The sequence below is a fragment of the Pseudophryne corroboree genome, chromosome 3, assembly GCF_028390025.1.
Source record: "Pseudophryne corroboree isolate aPseCor3 chromosome 3, aPseCor3.hap2, whole genome shotgun sequence".
Classification (NCBI taxonomy): Eukaryota; Metazoa; Chordata; class Amphibia; order Anura; family Myobatrachidae; genus Pseudophryne; species Pseudophryne corroboree.
In genome coordinates this window covers 712,388,490-712,401,594 of record NC_086446.1, presented here as the reverse complement: position 1 = coordinate 712,401,594, position 13,105 = coordinate 712,388,490, and the positions used below count along the sequence as shown (strand labels likewise).

The 13,105-nt window shown below is 46.8% G+C and overlaps 1 protein-coding gene across 1 annotated transcript in view; it reads right to left on the bottom strand.

Annotated features, from left to right (window-relative positions):
• Positions 1–13,105, bottom strand: part of LOC135056673 (alpha-2-macroglobulin-like) — a 174,711-nt gene that overhangs the window by 3,843 nt on the left and 157,763 nt on the right. The window contains exons 33-35 of the mRNA XM_063962123.1: positions 7,289–7,357; positions 3,757–3,859; positions 3,562–3,603 (exon numbers count right to left, since the gene is read on the bottom strand). Of these exons, the coding sequence (XP_063818193.1) occupies positions 3,562–3,603; positions 3,757–3,859; positions 7,289–7,357 (214 nt within the window). The remainder of the gene's footprint in view (positions 1–3,561; positions 3,604–3,756; positions 3,860–7,288; positions 7,358–13,105) is intronic.

The window sequence follows — 13,105 nt, the reverse complement described above, 5'->3', positions numbered from 1 at the left end:
ATCCGATCGGGTCGGAACTGTACATGTGCAGGCGCATGGCAGCCATCGTTGCCTAGTGATTGCCTCTGAGGCAGAGGCGGTCGCTGGGTGGGAGGGGGCTGGATGGCGGCGTTAAGCCATCATTTAGGGGACACGGTCCGGCCAACGCAGGCGTGGCCGGACCGTTGGGGAGGCGGTCCTCGGCGGCTGACGTCACATGCAGCCGCTGCGGGCCAGGGAGCGACGAGTAGCTGCCGGCCAGCACGCTAAAGCTGCGCTGGCCGGGAGATACTCTTGAAGTGCAAAGGCATCGCCGCTGTGCGATGCCTTTGCACTTCTGCGGGTGGGGGCGGCACTGACATGCGGGGCGGAATAGCCCTGTGTTGGGCGTCCCCCCGCATGTCAGTGTGAATGATCGTAGCTGTGCTAAATTTAGCACAGCTACGATCAACTCGGAATGACCCCCTAAGCACAAATCTCTCCGTGTGTATGCCCATAGCGATAGCGATGCTTGTCCCGCGCTTTGCTATCGCCGGTTCTAGATTGTGCCTGCATGCACAATCTATTCAGGTTGCTCACTTCACTGCTGTGTGAAATGAGTGCCCCCGCCATCCTGCCCCCTCCGCTCAGCACACATCACCAGGTGTGTACCCCCCTTTACACTTGGGTCCTAATCCAGTTTACTCATATACAAGAAAGTCACTCAATGGAGTCAAGGGCATTGGCAGCATGTCAGGATAACAAAAGACCTTGTTGTTAATGATGGCATGTGCTATTTGTGACATTGTTTATGGTCACCTTATGTTTACAGAAGTAGATTTACAAGCCATTAAGGCCGCTTATGTATAATGGTAAGAATGTCTTCTATCTAAGGGTAATAACTTTGAGATGCATCATCGCTTTGAGAGCATACTTGCCTACCTGACCCTCTCCATGAGGGAGAAAATGCTCTGTTCCTGGACTTTCCTGGTAATGTATGATTGCCATCACCTGTTAATTGATAAGAAAGTTGTTTCACCACAGGTGATGGCAATCATACATTACCAGGAAAGTCCAGGAACAGAGCATTTTCTCCCTCATGGAGGGGGTCAGGTAGGCAAGTATGTTTGAGAGCAAAAAAGTGAAGAGAGATAAAGTACCAACCAACCAGCTCCTCATTGTCATTTTTCAAACCCAGCCAGTAAAGTGATCATTAGGAGCTGATTGGCTGGTATTTTATCTCTCTGTCTACTTTATCTCCAAGCATTGATACATATGCCTTATGGGCCCTACACACTACACCAGTGTTTCCCAACCTCGGTCCTCAAGGCACACTAACAGTCCTGGTTTTAGTGATATCCAGGCTTCAGCACAGGTGACTTAATTATTACCTCAGTAATTTTGATTTAACCATCTGTTCCGAAGCCTGGATATCACTAAAAGCTGCACTGTTGGTGTGCCTTGAGGACCGTGGCTGGGAATGCCTGCACTACACGATTACACTGAAAGATATGATTGATCTCGTTCATTAATGAACGAGATATCGTTCATATCGTTCAGTGTGTAGGCACCAATGATGAACGATGCGCGGCCCCACGCCCGTTCATCATTGGTGTTGGATCGTTTATACATGCAGGCCAATATGGACACTCTCGTCCATATTAGCATGCAGGGCTATGCGGCCAGGGGACGGGGGGAATTAAAAAACTGTGGGGCGTCCGGGGCATCCGTCGAGAGAATCACTTGCATCACTACTTTGCTCCAGGGTTTTGTCTGGGCCTAGATATGCTGCTGTACATAGTGCAGAGTACACTGGTGTAGTGCCCCATTATCTTAGATCATGGTTCATTTATTTAGGATTATACACAAAAGTAAAAGGCACTAAAAGTTGCCCAGTCACCACATTAGTAATTACAGAAGCAACATATGGACTATTCTGATCTGTGTTTGCATTGTATATAAGTAAAGCCTCATGATAAGAGTTCATGTACATCATTTCAGTATAGTATATGCTCTTTAAACTGCTCTGTAATTGGAATTTGCTACTCTGTAAGTGCTACAGTAAGTGGTATGTTGGTGGCTCAGAGGTCTCACATGTAGAGGAAAACACAGCTACATATAACTGCAGATACACTCTGTGCCCCACATAACTGTCAGATACCATTGATCTTAATAGATCCCCAGTAGCATTTTATTCATTCCACACAATGGGGCTGATACTGTATTGAAGGTAAAGCAAAAAAAACAAAAAACAAAATGTGACCTTTCACCTGGACAGACCGTGCTGAGTAAAAGTGAGACTAGACGGCTGATATACCCCATGTCTTTCTCAGTAAGAGAAAACATTATGGGGGTCATTCAGAGTTGATCGCACGTAGCAACTTTTTGCTGCCCGTGCGATCAACTAGATGCCGCCTATGGGGGAGGGTTTTTTTGCATAGCAAGGCTGCGATCGCTTGTGCAGCCGAGCTATGCAAAAACATTTTGTGCAGTTTCTGAGTAGCTCTGGAGTTACTTACCCGCTGCGATGTCTTCAGCCTGTCCGGTCCCGGAATTGATGTCAGACACCTGCCCTGCAAAAGCCAGGACACGCCTACGTATGCCACACCACTCCCAGAAAACGGTCAGTTGACGCCCCGGAATGCCTTCCACCTGTCAATCTTCTTGCAATCGCGGCAGCGATCGCTTTTTTCATTCTTCTTGACGTCTCGCCTGCGCATTGGGGCCACCGCGCATGCGCATAACCGACCCGTTCGCACCGCTGCAAAAAACAGCAGCGTGCGAACGAGTCGGAATGACCCCCAATATCCTAGAACCATGGACAGCTCAGCTTTATTTCTCCTGGAGGCTGATACATCTCCTGTATAGTGCTTTACATTTGCATTTAAAAAAATGCACAATGCAACATAAACTTATCTTACGTGTTAACAGACTAAGGGGGAGAATAAATCCTTTGGCAAGCGCAGCAAGCCACCGTGCTCGCAACGTGGCGAGCTCAGCGAGCCAGCAAGGGGCTTGCTAGCGCTAAACCCACTGCCGGCATACGGCGGCCAGCATCCTACTGTCAGTATAGTGACTGCTGGGTTTTACATACTGATCCCTTTGAAAGAATAGATATACGCCATCTTACAGGCGGCCAGTGAAGGATGTAGGGAATGGAGGGTTTTTGTACGAAGAATGTGGCTGGTTTCTTAATAGCCTGGCAGCTGCATTTTGTACCAGCTGTGCAATTCTTCTGCTGGGAGACCAACGTAGAGGGAATGGCAGTAGTCCAAGCGTGATGATAGCAATGGATATATGAACGTAGGGAGACCTCATTCTGTGCTAGATGCTGGCTATGTTCCTCAAATCAAAGTCTGAACAGTAGCTTCAAAGGCAAGAAGCTATTGGTCATTCATGTCAGCGGCTGGTGCTCAGTGTGGGCACCGTGGGGAATGTAATAACATTGACTGTGTGATATTATGTCACTCATTCTGCATCTTAGGTAACCCCAAAATGTTACCGTTCTAATGGTAGTACCAGCACTGCCTAGAAGATTTACACATATATCCTTATGGAAGAAAGCAGACACAGATAAGAGATGTAATAACATAACGCTCTTACCTGTACTGCAGGGTAGGTTGTATTCTGAGATTGCTTGTTCATCTGGAAGATAATAGTACACAACTCTCAGCCCGTTATTGTGCTGTATATTACTGAGTAACTATAAGAACAGCATGGATGTTCTCTTTACATCTGTTATAATTTCGCTGAAGACTGACAGTAAACAGTTTGAGATAACTAATATTTCATTATTACCTGTCTCATAGTAATCGTACACTTTCACTGGGGCTGGTTTTAGATCTTTGATTTCAATTTCCTGCACCACCATGAAGGATAGGTCCACAGGGGTACGTCCCATCTACAGAGGAAGATATATTATATAATGACAAAATGCATGCAGTACAGTATGTTACTGACAGATGTGATGGACTGAATCGTTATAACAAAGCTGAAGTATTATGAGAATAAGCATCAAACTTGATTGTGTGCGGTCAGGGTCGGACTGGCCCACAGGGATACAGGGGAAACCACCGGTAGGCCCCACTGCCTGAGGGCCCACTCCTTCCTCTAGGGATCAGGTTCCAGACTGTGCACTTGTATTATACATGGGAGATATGTTGCATTATACCGCACTAAACCAGGGGTGGCCAACCAGTCAGAGACAAAGAGCCAAGAAATCTTGTTAGGTACATCAAAGAGCCGACTTCGAGCCGAAGGCGCACTTGCAAAAATGGGGTGTGACCTCGTGCCTGCTAGGCCACGCCCCGGTATAAAATACGCTGAAAAAGCCAGATCCAACATAAAATACAATGAAAAAGCCACTTCTACATCAAATAATTTAAAAAGCCAGATCCGCAGAAAATATATTTAAAAGCCAGATTCACATAATACACTTCAGTTCCTCCATGTATCACTCCAGCCAGCACCCGCCTGTGTCACTCCAGCCAGCTTCCCATGTGTATTTGGCTCACTCAGTTCTCAGTCTACGTAGTCAGAGCCGGCGCTACCATTAGGCAGCTTTAGGCAGCTGCCTAAGGGCGCCGGCACCTGAGCTGGCGGCTCTAAGGCTGCTGGCATCATAAGGGTGTCTCTTAAAGAGACATCCTTATTTTACTTATCACTGGCGGCGGCTGTGGCTTGCATAACCAGCGGCCGCCGCTCCCGCACTTCCCAACTGCTGTCTTGCTGAGTCTGCAGACATGTCACAGCCTGACATGTCTGGTGCAGCCAGCAGCAGCGGTGCCCTCCGTCCGCCCCCTTTCCTTCTCTGCACAGCCTCCAATGTTCTCCTTCCCCTCCCGAGGCTCTGCCTCCTCCCCAGGCTCCGCCCCTTTTCGATCCTTCATTCTGACTGTCTTGAGCCTGCAGTGCAGTCTTCTGCAGTTCTACAGTATGGGGGGACCATGATGATGACTGACAGGAGACTACAGGACCTCCTTCAAGCAGAGGTAAGTATCTTATGGTGATATATATATATATATATATATATATAATTATTATTATTTTTATTGAGGCATTTGCATGTAATCTGGGGTCTATTAATATAATCTGGGGAGGTGGGTATTGCAGCAATATCATGTGGGGTGGGGGTGTAGTACTATTATGGAGTCATGCATTAATGTTTTATTTTGGTATATTTATGTTATTTATGGGTGACTTAAATTTATGTGTATGTGTGTGTAGGAGGGGGGGCTGCACTAATATTTTGTGGGAACTCATTAAGAGGATGTATTGATGATTAACATGTACTGTAGATAGGGCTGTAAGGGGTCTATTCAAGTAGCAGAAAAAAGCCCAGTTTTGCATAAAACAGGGCTTTTCTCTGCCTAGTGCAATCCACACAGCGGGTTACCGGGGAGCAGTCCCCGACTTCCCCAGCGGCATTCCCGCTCTGTGCCTGAATCGCATCACCATACTTTTGTATGGTGAGTGCGATTCATGAAGGAATGGAAAGCTCTGCTTTCTGCTTCTCCATGGAGTTCAGGTTCACCATCTCAGGACGGCGTAACCTGAACTGTGGTGCGGAGACAGCATGGAAGCTCAGTGCTTCCCTGCTCTCTGTCCGCACTCGATGCTGGCTCAGCCTCCCGACCTCCAAGAAGCCACTGCTGCCTGTCAGGAGGTCAACAGGTGGCGCATGTGCATGGGGACCCACCGGCTGGCTCCGCGCATTGGAGAGGGGACTGCCTGCAGAAGCCGTCACCGCTGGACCCCCGGATTCCGCAGCGCTTCAACGGAAGGGTGAGTATACATGAATTGCTACTTATTACAGCTGTACATCGGATCAAAGCCATGCGATGTATAGTGATAAGTAACAATTCAGTTTTCATTTTCTTAATGAATAGACCCCTTAGTAACAAGTCCCAGGTGCAGCACAGAGGAGCCAGGATATAGGTGATGGGATGGGTGGTAAACGGCATAGAGGAGCTGGGATACAGATAATGGGATGGGTGGTAAGTGGCACAGAAGAGCCGGGATACAGGTGACGGGATGGGGAGAAAGCGGCACAGGGGAGCCGGGATACAGATGACAGAATGGGGGGAAGCTGTAAATAGGAGCCAGGACACAGTAGAGGGGAGTGACACAGAGGTGCAGAGTTGCAGGTGACAGGTTGGGGGGAAGCGGCACAGAGGAGACGGAACACAAGTGACAGGATGGGAGAAAACGGCACAAACAAGACAGGAAACGGATGATGGTATAGGGGAAGCAGCACAAAGGAGCAAGGATACAGGTGGCGGAATGGGAGAAAGCGAGAAAGTGATACAGAAGAGTTTGGAAATGGATGATGGGATGGGGGAAGTGGCACAGAGGAGTCAGGGTACAGATGATAGAATGGGAGAAAGTGGCACAGTAGCCTCGACACAGGTGACAGGATGGGGGGAGGTGGTACAGAGGAGCTGGGATACAGGTGATGGGATTGGGACAAGGGTTACAGGTAATGGGATTGGGCTAAGTGGGACAGGAGATCCAGGACACAGGTGACGGGAAGGGGGAAGCGGTACAGAGAAGCTAGGATACAGCTGAAACCGTGGCACAGGTGACGGGATGGGTGACAGGACAAATTTTGCCTAGGGTGCCCAGAATCCTTGCACCGGCCCTGTACGTAGTGCTGCTGCATGTCTGGCTGGAGTGCAGCAGTTTACAGATCTCTTGTGGTCACGTGACTTTGAGTGTTGGGAGCCACATTTGAATAAAGAGCCGCATGTGGCTCAAGAGCCACGCGTAGGCCGCCACTGCACTAAACTATTGTGTATGTCAAGCCTCTGTGGAGGCTGGCCACACCCCCTTTGTAGGCTGGCCACCCCCCTAAGTATGGGCCCCTATAACTGCATTCCCCCGGTGGGCCCTTCATGTCCCAGTCCGACACTGCGTGCGGTGAACACAATTCCCCTATCTCAGAAGTTGGGGCTGACCTACATACAGAATCATCTTGCTGACTAGATAGCAGGTTTGATACCAGCAGGAAGGGGACAGGTTCTGTGACAGCTGTGATGAAAGATTTATCTGCTGTATATAAGGAGAGACTCTGGCAACATTTACTGCACTCACTACTGTACACATGAGAACAGAAATGGAATTTACACTTCCATATTGCAGCGTCTAATAAACACCGATATTTACAAGACATATAATAATAGCCACACAGGGATAAGTAATGTGAGATAAACGTTATGCTTATGAAAAACCTGTACAAAAGTATATGTAGCAGACTACAGTTACCTGACCAATTATATTGCAGCAATAAGAAAAGATCAGCAAATCAGTAACGTGACAAATATATACATACCTCATTCAGATACATAGTCACCATGTCAGTCTGGATGTCACTTCTCTGAATCACTTTGTCTTTTTCCAGCTAGTCACAGTATAAGAGACAATTACTAAAACATATTTATAGAATATTCTATTGCTATCTACTGTATTCAAAAAGCAAACATACAATAATCAACCTTCCTAATTATTGTGAGGGTTTATGGTTGTGATTCCTAAACTGTGTGCCTAGGCACCCTGGGTTGCCAGAAGGTGTTTTGTTCATATGTTTGTAAATCAAGTCATCAGGACACAGAGACATGTGAGTTCACTGCTGTGCTGTTTTTATTCCAACACCAACTCCAGACACACTGCACACTGGACCACCCACTTCCCAGCATTCCTCTGGTCCCAGGGACCATCAATGAAGATTCAGGCTTACACAGATTAGTAAGGGAGTGTCTACAAATATTCTAATTATGCATTCTAATACACTAACATCACATCCAGGGGCGGAACTACTGGCGGGGCAGGCAGTGCATTGCACTGGGGCCCCGCCGCACTCAAGGGCCCACAGCCGCCGGCCGGCATTACATGAATGAGTCACAATGACTCATTGTATGTCATGCCGCAGCCGCACACCAGCGCTCCCGTGACCCGCCCGTCATCGGCACACGAAGGAGGGAGGAGGGTCCGTCCCTCCCTCCCTCATATACAAACAGGTTACAGTGACACTGTCTCTCAGTGAAGGAGAGAGCCGCAGCTGCGCTTTGTTACTGGTGGAGGCGCTGCTGCTGCTGCTCCTCTGCTTCACTATAGGCTGTCTCTGAGAACAGCCTATAGGGAAGCAGAGGGGCAGCAGCAGCAGCGCCTCCACCAGTAACACAGCGCTGCTGCGGCTCCATCCTCCACCTCCCTCCTCCTTCTTCTCTACTGCCCGGGAAGCTGCACCGAGGAGCCTGAGCCAACAGAGAGGGTAAGTATAATTCTTCTTTCTTTCTGTCTTTCTTTCTTTCTTTCTTTCTGTCTCTTTCTTTTTTTATTTGTTGGGACTGCCTGCCGCAATGTGTAAAAAGGGGGGACTGCCTGCCGCTATGTATAAAAATGGGGAATCTGCCTGCCGCAATGTAAAAATGGGGAATCTGCCTGCCGCAATGTAAAAATGGGGAATCTGCCTGCCGCAATGTAAAAATGGGGAATCTGCCTGCCGCAATGTAAAAATGGGGAATCTGCCTGCCGCAATGTAAAAATGGGGAATCTGCCTGCCGCAATGTAAAAATGGGGAATCTGCCTGCCGCAATGTGTAAAAATGGGGAATCTGCCTGCCGCAATGTAAAAATGGGGAATCTGCCTGCCGCAATGTGTAAAAATGGGGAATCTGCCTGCCGCTATGTATAAAAATGGGGAATCTGCCTGCCGCTATGTATAAAAATGGGGAATCTGCCTGCCGCTATGTATAAAAATGGGGAATCTGCCTGCCGCTATGTATAAAAATGGGGAATCTGCCTGCCGCTATGTCTAAAAATGGGGAATCTGCCTGCCGCTATGTGTAAAAAGGTAGAATCTGCCTGCCGTAATGTGTAAAAAGGGCACGCTATCTGCCATTATGTGTAAAAGTGTATGGTGTCTGCCGTAATGTGTAAAATGGGGACGCTGTCTGCCGTAATGTGTAAAAAGTGCACGCTGTCTGCCGCTATGTGTAACGAGGGCACGCTGTCTGCCGCTATGTGTAACGAGGGCACGCTGTCTGCCATTGTGTAAAAAGTGTATGCTGTCTGCCGCTATGTGTAACGAGGGCACGCTGTCTGCCGTTATGTGTAAAAAGTGCACGCTGTCTGCCGTTATGTGTAAAAAGGGGAATCTGTTCGCTGTAAGGAGTAAAAGGGTCTCTACCTGGTGTAGTGGTGCTACTGTGCAGCGTAATTTGAAGAATGGAGACTACTGTGCACCGTTTTATGAATTGGTATTATTTTGTGGACACACCCCTTCCCCACGAAGCCACGCCACTATGTATTTTTGCGCGCGCTTACGGCGCGCACTGCCCATGGGGTGGACTTGGATGGGATGGGGGGGGGGCCCAAAGCATTTTGTTGCACCTGGGCCCACCACTTGCTTGTTCCGCCACTGATCACATCCTCTTTTCTTTAAAGATAAGCCCTGTACGCTTCAATGCAACAATTAACAACGTCATATTAAGAACATCATCTAACACGTTTCAATGAGTCTCTCAGGTCTGCGTATTTCCCTTTTGGGTCTTTCATACACAGTCTGTGTTTCATCGACCATGTTGGACCTTTCTAGAATCGTGGTTGGTTCACCATTATCAGGATCATCATACATGTCAGATGAAGGGTATTCTTCAGTCATGTTGTCTTCATTATGATTAGGTTGAGATCTTAAATCCACCCAATTTCTACTTACTTCCGTTCCATGCTCTGTACGTATAGTATAAGGTCTTGGTGCTACTTGTGCTTGCACAATACCTTTCTGCCCCCAAATACCTTTATTGTGATCTCTGAAACGGACTTGGTCACCCGATTTTAGATCAGATAAGCTTTTTGCTCGCCTGTCATGGAACAGTTTCTGTTTCGTCTGTTGACGTTCCTTACTCAGTCTGACCAATGCTGAGTTATGTGTATTAAGCAGTTCATCATGTATTGGGAGATTTGCTCTAATCCTCCTTCCCATCAGTATTTGTGCAGGAGAAAGTCCATTCTGTAAAGGTGTACTACGGTAGATTAAAAGACTTTTGTAGAAATTATCTTTACCTTCTTGAGCTTTTTTAATTAGACTCTTTACAGTTTTTACTGAACTTTCCACCAACCTATTTGAGCGTGGATAGTGGGGACTTGACGTAGTATGGACAAATTCCCACTTATCAGCAAATTGTCTAAATTCAGCACTGGAAAACTGAGGACCATTGTCAGTGAACACTTCCATAGGAACACCATGCCTTGCAAAGATTGACTTCATGCAATTGATTATGGCTTTACTAGTAGTTGTATGTAGTGTCTTCACCTCAGGGTAGTTAGAGTAATAATCAGTCACGATAATGTACATTTTCCCATTACAATCAAACAAATCTGCGCCAACTTTCTGGTACGGTCTCTCTGGCACTGCCTGAGGACTCAGTGGCTCGACTTGTTGTTTCGGTCTATACGTAAGACATAATTCACATGTAGCTGTAGTCTGTGCTATGTCTTGGTTCATTCTTGGCCAATACATAACTTCACGAGCTCTCTGCTTACATTTTTCTTCTCCTAAGTGGCCTTCATGTATCTTGCACAGCATAGTTTTTCTTAGTCGTGCAGGTATGCAAACCTATTGCCTTTGTAAATAATACCATCGACAACTGTAAGGTCGCTGCAGTACATCCAATTATCATGGACAGACAGCGGGCACGCATGTTTTTTTGCTGGCCAACCTTTCAGAATGATATCTTTCAACACTTTCATTGTGTCATCTGTCTCAGTTTCTTTCCTAATCTGTTCTTGTCTTGCAAGAGACACTGGTAGAGAAGCTACGATCAAATTAACATATGCTTCTATCTCTTCATCCATCAGACTTTTGGAACCTTCACTTTTGTCCACAGCACGAGAAAGTGTATCAACAATGTACATGTATTTGCTGGGACAGTACAGCAAGTGCACATCATATTTCTGTAGTCTGATAAGCATTCGTTGAATTCTCATGGGACAGTCATGTAATGATTTAGTCATGAGAGCTACCAATGGCTTGTGGTCAGTTTCCACTGTAAATGTTTGACCATACACAAACTGATGAAATCGCTCACATGCATATGTGATCGCTAGAAGTTCTTTTTCTGTCTGAGCATACGTTGTTTCAGCACTTGTCAGTGCTCTTGATGCATAAATTACTGGTTGCCATGTATCCTCATGTTCTTGTAACAGCACTGAACCTAGGCCAAATTGCGAAGCATCTGCTGAAATTCTTATTCTTTTCGCAGGATCAAAGAATTTTAGCACTGGTAGCTCTGTAATGATCTGTTTCAAGTTTTGCCAACTTTCTTCTTGTTCATGTGACCACATCCACTCGTTATCATTGTCCAACAACAATCTAAGAGAGGCTGTTCATTCAGAGAGTTGAGAAATAAACTTTCCTAAGTAAGTAATCATTCATAGGAATCTTCTGACGTCGTCTTTGTTGTTAGGACGTTCCATGTTCACTATGGCTGATATTTTCCTTGGGTCTGGTTTTACACCTTGATCTGAGACCACGTCGCCATAAAGGTAAGTGTATTCACGCCAAATTCACATTTGTCCTTGTTTAGCTTTAGATTCACTTTCTTGACAAGTTCCATGACTTGTCTCAATCTAGAATCGTGTTCTTCCTTTGTAGATCCCCAGACAATAATGTCATCCATCATTGTTTCAACACCTGGAATATGTTCAAAAATCATGTGTATCTTTTTGTGATATACTTCTGGAGCAGACAATATTCCATATAGTAGTCGAAGAAATCTGTATTGACCTTCTGGTGTATTAAATGTACAAAGCTTTGAGCTGGCCTCATCTAACTTCATTTGCCAGAATCCTGAAGATGCGTCCAATTTACTGAACCATTTTGCTCCGGCAAATTGTGAAATTATTTAATCTCTGGTTGGTAGTTTGAAATGTTCTTGTTTAATAGCTTTGTTTAAATCTCTGGGGTCTAGACATATTCTGAGTTGTCCATTTTTCTTTTCAACAATTACTAAGGAGCTTACCCATTCGGTAGGCTCATCAACTTTCTGTATCACACCCAAGGCTTCCATGCAATTTTTATTTCCCTAGGCCTCATGTTGGTGGTCCAGGACCAAATCAAATTATTTATGGTCAAAGTGATAGGCAAAACCAGTGCTGCTGGCTGCCAATCATACAATATGTGGACAATCAGAAGCACAACTCTACACCACAACATAACTGACCCTAAGAATGACATGTAGGCACAATTTACCTAATTTAATTTTTTTTTCTAATTTATAAAAAAAGTAGCACCTTTTATCTAAGTGGTGTCGTGAATCAAATACTGATATGCAATAAAGTTTGTGAACCACTGGGTTAGGATGAGATCAGGGCCATGTTAATGTATTGGCACACTAGGCAGCTGCCCGGGGCTTTTCGAGCAGGGGCAGACTATACACCAAAGTCCTGACAGCCATTCACTGTATGGGAGCATGTGGAGAAACAGTGTGTGTGTGTGTGTGTGTGTGTGTGTGTGTGTTTGTGTGTGTGTGTGTGTGTGTGTGTAGGGCGGGGGGTGGGGGAGGGCATGGTAATTTATAAAAAAAATTTCATTTACTCCCATAAATAGTTGTATAGGGGTCCCAGTACAGTGCTTTGCCCAGGGACTACAATGCTGTTAAGATGGCCCTAGATAAGACTACATTGGTCCTGGGGTGACACGGCTCCAATGTGCAGGGCCGTAACTACGTGTGTGCCAATGGGGCTTGGCACACAGCGCAGTTGCCCTGAGGGCGCACGGCCAGCGGCATGTAATGAGTCAAATTGACTCATTACATGCCGCCGAAGTCTGCGCCGCGCTGGAGGGAGAGGAGAAACCAGCGCCGGGCAGCAGAGAGAAGGAGGAGGAGGGAGGGGGAGCAGGGAGCCGCAGCAGCGCTATTTGATTGGTAGTAAGCGCCGCTGCAGCATCCCCCTCTCCTCCTGTATTGGCTGCCCGGCGCTGCTAAGGATGCTGGGATGCGGTTCCCCAGCATCCACAGCAGCGCCGGGCAGCCAATACAGGAGGAGAGGGGGATGCTGCAGCGGCGCTTACTACCAACCAAATAGCGCTGCTGCGGCTCCCTGCTCCCCCTCCCTCCTCCTCCTTCTCACCTCACTGCCTGCACCAG